This window comes from Strongylocentrotus purpuratus, unplaced genomic scaffold (assembly GCF_000002235.5).
Source record: "Strongylocentrotus purpuratus isolate Spur 01 unplaced genomic scaffold, Spur_5.0 spur5_scaffold_2, whole genome shotgun sequence".
Lineage (NCBI taxonomy): Eukaryota > Metazoa > Echinodermata > Echinoidea > Camarodonta > Strongylocentrotidae > Strongylocentrotus > Strongylocentrotus purpuratus.
Window position 1 is genome coordinate 16,046,602 of NW_022145605.1, and position 10,829 is coordinate 16,057,430.

A 10,829-nucleotide genomic window follows, 5' to 3' on the forward strand; every position below is an offset into this window, starting at 1 on the left:
AAATGGCACTTCAGTTAACTTGTCCAACACATGGTAACTCTTTACAAGACTTGACCAAATACTGATGCAGAAGTCACAATAACACGCCAATTAGACCTCGCTGAAATACACTGTTGCCCTTAAAGGGTGAAATTTTTTATCCTAAATATTTTCACGATTCGATTGTACCATTATGATTTCATTTTGATAGGTAAAGTTCACATCTTCTCAGAACTATATTATCAATCTAATGAGTTATAGAAATTGATCAATATCCATGTAGTTACATTTCTGAATATTAACTGAATTGCAAAAACATTGTAATTGCTTTGTGTCTCTACTCTATCGGATTCGCGGTATTGTAAATTGTATCAAGACTAAACGATTTTGTTTTGTTTCATATCACCCACAGCGTATTGAGCAACAATCCAATAACTCACATTGATCCTAATGTATTCGATTATGCGATTAGTCTGGAATACATGTAAGTAGCACTGTGCATCCTTCTAAGGTTTCTGATGTAGGCATATTTTTATCACACACGGTCAGAAAAAATTAGACAAATATTATTTTGATATACATTTTTGTGTTCCACGATTTTGTGTGGTATCTATGTCTTGTGACAATTACCCCCTTCCTCGTGGAAAATTACCACCCCACCCTTAAAACTCATCTCCTAGGACAAATTACCCCCTCTCCTGTTTCATTAAAAGGTATCCACCCTGATAATAAGTTGGTTTAAATTAACGCAGATTTTTTTTTCAGGGGTGATTGTCCTCGGGAAGGGGGGGATGATTGTCCAGGGGGTTACTTTTCAGGGGGAATAATTGTCCTTTGGATGGTTATTGTCCACAGGGGTAATTGTTATGGGGATAATTGTCCTTCGGGGGTAATTGTCCCGCTGGTAATTGGCCGGGGGTGATTGCCCAGTGGGTAATTGTCCAAGAACCGCTTTAAATACATTAAATTATGCTCATGTTTTTATATTCTAGGTCGTGTTGATGATTTTTTTTCAGAATTAAAAGAGATTCAATGCTAATTTACATGAAGGTAGAATTTTGTTTAACCCTAATAAGGCCGGGGGCCATTGTGCCCCCCCCTTCACGATTTTTATGATTGTTCGGGAACGCATAGGGATGACGCCCCGCCACTCGCTGGCCTTTTTCTTTCGAGTCTTGCGCATCTTTTGAAACATTTTTGTTTGGAAAATCGGACGTACAGTTACAAAGTCACGTGACCTTTTGTCTTTGCATGTCAGCCCAAAAATCGCTCATTTTCGTGATTTGTGTATAAAACACATGGAAATGTCAATTTTCCTAAAAAGAGATAAAACATTGGTTAGTGGGTCTTGTTTAAAGTTTAGGTGTTTGTATTGGGAGTCAACATAGTTGAATTGTAGTTACAAATGAAATAAAACAACAACAATAAAATACATAAGTTAAAAAAACAATGAAATACATAATAAATTTTATAATTTGCATAAATTACCATATGCAAATGAGTGAATTTTTCAAAAAAACAAATTTACCATAATATTTTACAACTTCACTTGACATGCGTGCACATTTTCGCGGCAATCGGCCGTTTCACGGCCGATATCTTAATACGGCCGGGGGCTATAATGCCCCCCCGGCCGTATTAAGACCTCAAAAAGCCCGGCCTTGTTAGGGTTAAACAACTGGAAAAAAAATTGAGATTTGTATGTATTAACTACGTAAGTTTATGTCATTTATACAACAACTGAAGTTTACTACTGGACATCGATCTACAGTCTATCCACAAGGACGTACTTACTGGCCTTACTTCGTTGAAAGCCATGTAAGTAGATAATAAGCTTAATTTTATATGCCGTTTAGAGTGTGCTAAAGATTTGATGGGCCTAAGGCAGAAGAAACGGTAGCATAGGAATGTAAGAAAACGTAGTGCGCATCAGGAGGGAGAGGTGGGGGGGGGGGGTGTTAAAGGCACTGACGCACCATTATAACATTTTGTTTTAAAATGATGTGTTAAATAAATTGATTGCCTCTCGATTTAACTAAATACAATTAATTTTCTTCTTTCAATTCATTTCTAAAAAGTTTCGGAAATATTTCCTTTTAATCTGGCCAAGTTAATCGTTTTTTTAAATGAATAATGATACTTTTGTATCATTATTCGAAGAACTACAAACAGGTTCGTATTCTTTCAGAATGTGGTTTATTGTTTTCTGTTTCAGGTCTACCTCTGACAACCGACTGTGCTGTCTTCTAAATCAAAGAAAGAACGTAACTTGCGCCAGGACAACATCCACAAGTCCTCTAGATACCTGTGGAAGGCTCTTTCCGAGTGTCGTGCTACGAATTGCTGGTTGGATCATAGGACTTTGTTCTCTAATCGGCAATATCGTTGTCTTAGTTCTCCGATTTCGTCATGAAACGAAGCTAAGTGTTCAAACTCTATTAATAATGAATCTAGCTGTTGCAGATTGTCTTATGGGTATATACATGATTATCATTACATCCGCAGATTTTCATTTCGGTAATAGTTATTTCTTGAGTGCACCTATCTGGCGTGAATCGTATCTGTGCAAATTTTCCAGTTTCCTCGCATTTCTATCCAGCGAAAGTTCTGTTTTCACTTTGGCACTCATGACGGTTGATCGACTCATATGTATCAAGTTTCCTTTCGGTAGATACCGTCTCGATATTAAAGCCACAGCGACAGTTATGACAGTATTATGGCTACTCACATTCACCCTCAGTTTGATACCACTTGTAGTTCCAGCCGATCTGCCCGGGTTCTACGGACTGTCAGATGTTTGTATTGGGTTACCATTACACGCTGAATCAACGGAGACGGGGCTGCTTCAGTTTGTAGACGGCACAATAACTCAAGGGAACAAATTTACAGCCGAATACATCGCAACCAACAGAACAGTTCGTCCATCCTGGCTCTACGCTATAGTAACATTTATCGGTGTTAACATGATTTTATTCATTTTTATTCTGGTATGCTATGTTGTTATGTTTATAGAGGTAAAGAAATCAACCCAGAGCGTGGGAAATGCTACAATTCGTAATCGAGAAATTAAAGTGGCCAGAAAAATGGCGCTGATCGTAGGGACTGACTTCGCATGTTGGATGCCTATCATTGTAATGGGTATCCTCACACAATCGGGTCTCGTTGTCCTACTGACATCCCTTTATGCTTGGAGTGTTATATTCATCCTCCCAATCAATTCCTCCATCAACCCCATATTATACACGTTCGTTAACTACATGGAAAGCAGGAAGAAACCAAAGAAAAACACATCCACAAAACCAAACTCTAAAGGGGGTGGTACGAGAGAAAGAAGTGCAACTATAAGTAACACCTCCTTGACGCAAATCGGCAGCGATGACAATAAGAATAATGAAAATAAGACCATTAAGACAGTAACGGGAAGTAAAATGTAAGGCCCATTTTGAGGGGTTAATCTGAAGTGCTTAAAATTTACTTACAGAGGAGGAGAAAGAGGTTGGAAATATTTGTACAAATATGTAATTTTCCAAGAAGAAAAAAAAAATCATCAATATACTAGTTATGCATTCAAACTTTGATATGGTATGATTTACTTCGCAAAACAGAGTTAGAAAATAGAGATTCAGAAAAAAACACACAATACAGTGGCAACTAGGCATGGTGGTATAGTTTCCATAATGTCTTTTTTAACGACTGGATGATAACAAAATATTTTGTTAGTTGAGGATATTAGAATTAAAAAAAATAAATGAAGTGCAATTTGTCGGATTATGGGCCGAAATACTTCTCTATTTAACAGGGATATATTTAAAACAGCAACTAAAGGAGAACCAATTGCATATCCTGGCAACACGGTATAATGTTTTAGGCGTGTATATAAGCAAGGCAATTCATACATGTAATTAAAATACCGGGAATGGCATATGTATTAGTCTACAGAAGAAATGGTGGCATATCCCTTATAATCAACGACGTCATTTGTTTGCTGTAATATCGCATAAGATTTTCTTTAAAATTCTTACTGTGCTATGGACACTCATTTTTCTATTGAATATAATAAATTTCAGCAAAAAAGGAATATCAAGAATTGATATCACTGATATTCATGTCTGCTTTACCAACATATATATGCATTAGCTGTTGTAGCTATCTGCTAAATTGTTCTGCTATATGTTACTAGTCCATGAATTGTTACTCGGTATACATGTCGAGTCTCAGTGGTACAGCTGTCGATATAAGAGACTAAGGCTTTCGTTAATGTTTCAATACAATGTGTGTAACTAATAAAGAAATAATTTAGCAAGGTTCGTTTTTTTTCAATGGTCTCTTCTTGTTCTTGAGTTGTTGTTGCACAGTGTTATCTTTAAATGGCATCAAGACTCATACATCTCTAGGTTTCACCTAAAGTACGGAGTAATATCATGTGACAACATAATTTTCCTTTCATGTCCGCCTGTTATTATAATGTCCTAGTCCTTATGGACTAAGTATGTGTGGTTGTGGGCAAGGATAGACATGTGAGTGTGCTAGCGTGTGTGTGTGTTTATTGTGTGCAGTGGTTTTGTGGTTATTTGGGTGTTTTGTCGACAATTACACCGAGTTTTGTCTGAATACCAGATATCAATGTAGGAAACATAAAAATTAAGCAACAGCAACAAAGAAAAGTCCTGATACAAAATAAAGTAAATAATGTATCTCCAATGTATTTACTTGATTCCCATTATTGTAATCATAACAGTCAAAGGTATTAACCAGTCTTCATCACTTAAGCGAACGTGGGATTTCAACATGTATCATGCTCAAGCTGCAGTAAACCATAACCAGTATTTACAAAAATCTTTCATTTGTCTCCCCCATGTATTTCATGTTTCTTTTAAGGTCAAAGTGCTTTCAATTTCATATAATTTTGATATCAACATGATAAAGTGAAATAACTTATTAATAATGCCTTAAGTTTTGAGGACACATATGTTATCACATTATGTCCCACTCTTTCCATCAACGATATAAAAATAAACGGAGATTAGTGAGAACTGGATGCAAATTTAAGTTTTCATTACGTACCGTTACGATCAGAAAATCTAGTTTGTATGAGATTGATTTGAAGACCATAACCCCCAAAGTCTGTATGCATCTATGTAATATTATGCATGATTTGTAATATTGAAAATCTCTTCCTGTTATCTATGTAGGCCTATGTTTAAAGCAATGTAATTATGTATTATATCAGAAAATCTAGTTTGTATGAGATTGATTTGAAGACCATAACCCCCAAAGTCTGTATGCATCTATGTAATATTATGCATGATTTGTAATATTGAAAATCTCTTCCTGTTATCTATGTAGGCCTATGTTTAAAGCAATGTAATTATGTATTATAGAAAAACAGCAATAGGCATGGGTTCGACGATTCTTTCAAAAATATATGATATCAAATCACTCGTTTGGTGAAAGTCAAGGGGGAATGATTTGCTTCCGCAGTTGGAAATCATAAACTGGGTTTCAAGACATATAAGCAAAGCTGTAAGTTTGAACAAAGCATGGATGTAAATATATACCATTACGTAATAAACGTTTCCTAAATAATAATAATAAAATGGAACAAGTTGTCAAAACGTTATTGGCATGTCGGTAGAGATATCTTGACGTCATATTGTAAGGGGAATTAAATATTTATACTTTATAAATGAAAATCTTCAATTGATCTAATACTATCATGTTAATATACTGTAAAAATGTTGGGTGAAAATGTCACAAAGCAAGGGTAATTTTGTATTCGTTCTGCTTTTGAAAAATGCTGTGTGCCCAGTCACGATCACCTTTTAATCATGTTTAATCAACATCACCATAGATGGGTCTATAATTTCCTAAGAATCTCTTGGACACATAATTACTTTCATGTTCACACATTTTCACCCAGCACCTTTTAAAGTGTACACCTATCAACATCTAAAACATGTCTTTCCTCCAAGCTGTATTTCAATAGACGTATTTTGTGTACGTGAGCTCTTCTTAACCTCGCCATTTTCACCCTTTTGTTATATCCTGCTTGTATATGGTAGATTCACTTTCTTCCTCTCTTTGTGTACTATTTCTTTTAATACATGAACGCACATGCTCTCTTTCTCCCTTTCTATTCCAAAAAACATTAATTCACTTACTTTACCAATATTCCTTTTGCTAGAATATTCTAATTTTAACCCCCTTCTCCTTTTGTGTTTAACATCATCTTCAAGTTTCCCTTTTTATCGATCATTTCACAAACCGCTAGACAAATTGCTACTATGCCAGGATACTGCCAAAGAGAAATTACATGTATAAATTACACAATTATTCAATCGGGATAAAATTAAGTCTGATATAATTGATCACTTGAACAATTATTTGTTGCTCTTTGAAACCCAGCAATGCAAAATGATTATCTACAAGGGGATTGAAAGACCTAAACTAAGATAATGTGAAAAAAGTAATTGCAAAAAAATTCTGATTTATTGCTTAATGGAGTGAAATGAGTGAGTGGGTGGGTAGGTGTGTGATTGAGAAGTGTGCGGATAAACACATGATTGACTTTATAAGCGCATGAGAAACTAGTGGGTCGATATCACTCGTTAACAATAATGTAAAATGATGTATCACACAATAACCCTTTTTTTAAATCAATTTAGACTCAAGACCGCAAAAAGATATCAGCAAATGGGGGAGATTTAATTGGAAAACATGCATCAATTTCCTTGCTCACGAAATTGGGTCAATCATTGATCATCGATGTTTTTCTTCCACATGAAAAAACCTCAATTTAGCGCATAGCTTTCTTGAATACCGTCGCCGTTTACGTCGCCCCCTTTTCACATTTCATTACAATATCCTTCATTCATTTTGTTTTGTTCCACTTCTTGCTTCAAAACGAGTGTTTTTCCGAATCATTAATGGTTTTTCGGCCATGGGTATGAATATTGGTATTGTTACGCGAAGGATTTCAGCGATAGCAAACTGAATGGAAATGGCAAATTCCAGAAATGTCGTCGCTTCTTAATTTGTAAAGCACTCAACCCTTATCTTTCTCGCTATCTAACATTCGGGCATTTGTCTATCTCTCTCTCTCTGTCTCTCTGTCTTTCTCTCTCTCTCTCTATGTCTCTCGATCTCTCTCTCTCTCTCACTCTTACTCACAATTTTATCTCTCAAAATCTTGACTGAAATCTCGTTTGTCACAATTTCTTCCCCATCACTCTATTCAACGATGTTTCTCTTCCACCTGAAACAACCTTTATTTAGCACACATCTTTCTAGAGTACCGTCGCCATTTACATCGTCCCCCTTTACAGCTTCTTTACGAGTTTACGACATCCCTTTTTTCATTTTTTGTTTCGTTTCGCTTCGTTATTCAAAACGAGTGTTTTCCCGAATCCTTAATGTTTTTTTCGGCCATGGGTATGAACATTGGTAATTATCACGCGATGGATTTCAGCGATAGCGAACTGAAGAGAAACTGTCGCCTCCTCTTTGCAATGCACTCAGCCCTTATCTTTCTCGATATCAATTCGGGCATTTCTTCATCCCTATCACTATATATATATTTATATATATCTCCCTCTCTTTCTCTTTCGCATACACAATATTGTCTCTCAAAATCTCAACTGAAATCTCGTTTGCCACATTTTCTTTCCATCGTTTTTTTCATATTTATAGATATAATAATTGTTCCAAAGTAAGGGTCGTCATTTATCGTGAAATATTTAAAGACTCTAAAAGGTATACTTGTCCGCGTGGATACTTCAGAAAAGCAACATTTTTTTCTTGGAAAATGTCATGATTCTGAGTTGAATTTAAAAAGCTATAGTTGGTTTAAAGCTTTACAGGAACCTATCATCATCACTCAGACAAAAATAGACAAAAGTGAACCTGGTTTCAACATAAGTACAGTTGTGATGATTTGTCAGAAGTTTTGTATGGAGGTCAATTTGTCACCACATTGCCATCTAGTAAGATCAATCAAATATAGACTGACGTACAGAAAACGGGAAGCAGAAAAAGGTGAAGCCATATTTTGTTGAGCATTATAATTATATTTAATTTTGTATTTACATGAAGAATATAATTGACACATTGGATCCTGTAAATTGGAGCGAATATCTTCTTCGACTTCGCCATTGCAAATAAGTTTGATTGTTGTAGTATAGCAGCTATATATACATGTACATCGTACTTGGTTTCCTTTAAACGTTATACTGAATTTGGGCTCGTCAAGATCTCTCTATTAGCTTGAGCTCAAAGATACTTGATAAAATAAGCGATGGCCATGGATTTCCGAAAAACAGTCTCAGTTCGTTTGATTTATACAGTTATTGTAATTTTAACTTTCGGAAAACCAACCGCTGCCTTTCCATCTGATCAAAATACCACCGCTGGTAAGTTTTTAACATTTATTTCCTATAAAGTTGAATGTACAGAATTATTGTTTAGTATCATGATATTTATTCATACAAGGATCACATATGAAAACATAATGGTAAATTAGCTTTATCAACAAGGAAACGTAATTTTAAAATAAAACGACAAATGGATAAAAGTTTAATATTATCATATTTACACTGAAATATCAATATAGTTTCGTGACTATGTTCGATGTATTGTCAGTTCATAAGTTATAATATCTTTTTTTTTCTTATCCTGAAGTAACAGGGGGTGTTTAATTTAGCTAAATTTTTGTTAAATATACTATCATTATTAATCATTTACAATATTACCAATATGATGTAATCATCTGCTACTAATGTAGATGAATGGGTGTACAGTATCATGATTACACGCTTTCCATGCAACCTAAACATGATTACGGTGGGTATTAAGTGTGGCTACCCGCAACAAATATTGGAAAGGGGTGAGCTACTGAGACAGATGTCTTTAAAGAACAGATCATCCTACATATTTTTATGAAATAGTACGATAAATATGATGTTGCTGATGTTGCTCTGTTCACAAATTTCAGCAGTAATGTTAATTCCTTGGATATCAACCAAACTAGAAAAATATATAAAATAATTTAACCGACAGATTGAAATGAATTTCATTGCATTTGTCTTCGAGTCAGACTGAGATCCGGTTTTCAGTGCATCAATCTTGGTATTAATCATATATGATATATTTCTTTCCCTATCATCATTTCTGATTTCTGATTGGGGTCATTTTAAAGTTATTTTCTGCTGGCAAAATAATCCAAGATCAATTTCTCCCTCACCCTGACAGCTTTTACTAAACACTCCGGTCGCGAAGCGCTGTGCCAATTTCTTTTTAATATTGTCTTCAAATCGGCCCTACTCGCTGGGAAAACCTTATGTAAAATTAGCGAATTAAAGATGTATAAGAACGATTACAAAAAATGGCATAAGAAAACAAAAGATGATAAGGGAAACCAACAAAGAATATCGTGATAATTACATGATGGAATTTAACAAAAATTGAAAAGGAAATCAAAGGACAACAATAAATAAAAAACAGAGAAACTACGACAGAGGGCAGAAATACAATTAAGAAGTTATAGCAGAAGGAATTCAAGAAATGGATGGTAGAAAAATCAAAGATAAAGATATATATGAATAAAGGATGATAGAAGAGATAAAAAGAGGAAAGATGCGAGGCATGCATGTGACGAGAGGATTCAAGAAAGATTAAAATGATAAATCATACATAGACCCTTCTATTGTCGATAATATCAAATATCTTCTTCAATAAATTTCTCCCTTAAAAAGTCGATTTGGAGACACGATTAACAAAAATATTGGCCCAGCTAGCCGTGACCCGGGTGTTTTCCAGCGCGCCGCGACCCGAGCGTTTAGTAAAAGCAACCCACTGTGCCCGTGTTTAATCCTTAGTGTCGTTTGGATTTAGACCTCAATATTCAACATTGAACCTTGTGTACGAGACATGCTCAGGGGCGGGTTGTTTGACCCATGACGATGCAGAGTATCGTCCACGAGCCGTGTAGCGGGCAGGCGATTTTTGTTTTGTTGCTATTTTGAGCCCCCGTATGTGATATTGTGCTGGCATCTACTAAACTTGCGGAATATCGTCCACGAGGCGCATAGCGGAGAGGCTTTTTTTGTGGATGTTTTCCTGGCATCCACTAACATATACTAGCTTGTCTATCATTACATATCTTAATTCTCGAATTTTACCCTTACTGTTACATAGTTAATAATTGAATGCCAGTTTAGAAAGAGATATACCATCCAGACTTTATTAACTACATAAGGTTGATAGTGCTTATCTGTTCTCATAATACATGTATATTAAATTTCAGAAATTATCATACACTGCTCAACGAGCACTATCTGCAAATAAAATAGAGCCAACAAAAACCATCACACCATGGAATCTTTATTATCATTATCTTTTCAATCAATTGTCTATTTTACAGGGGTTTTCAATTTATTTCTACTCTTGCAAATGCTGTTTGTTTTACTAGAAAAGGGGAATTGAAATAATGGTATAACGTAATATGGAAGCTTACGCTTTACTTATTTAGCTGAATATTTCCACATTATATTTTTTTCTTTTGTAGACACATAGAGAATAATCGGATACGTATGATCGAGAAAAGATCCCTTTACGGTATGGACATCAGTCGATTGTAAGTATTCGAGAAAAAATGTTCCTTTGTCTGTCTTGTATAATTTGGAATATCAATCAACTATATCTTTGTTCTAATGGTGATTAAAACCGATAAACTGAGTAATTGTATAATAAAATGTGCATATAGCGAAATAAGAAGTAAAAATGAAAGTTATATATTAACTACATATAATGATATGTCCATCATCAGAAATTATCGATGCTTTTCAAGCAACAGG

The 10,829-nt window shown here is 35.1% G+C and overlaps 1 protein-coding gene across 1 annotated transcript; it reads left to right on the plus strand.

Moving 5' to 3' along the window:
- Nucleotides 1-2,423: 2,423 nt before the first annotated feature.
- On the plus strand, nucleotides 2,424-4,262 carry LOC115926397 (G-protein coupled receptor GRL101-like). The gene has a single exon (XM_030991076.1). It carries the CDS (start codon nucleotides 2,424-2,426, stop codon nucleotides 3,411-3,413), a length of 990 nt encoding a protein of 329 aa, XP_030846936.1. The 3' UTR covers nucleotides 3,414-4,262.
- Nucleotides 4,263-10,829: the final 6,567 nt, after the last annotated feature.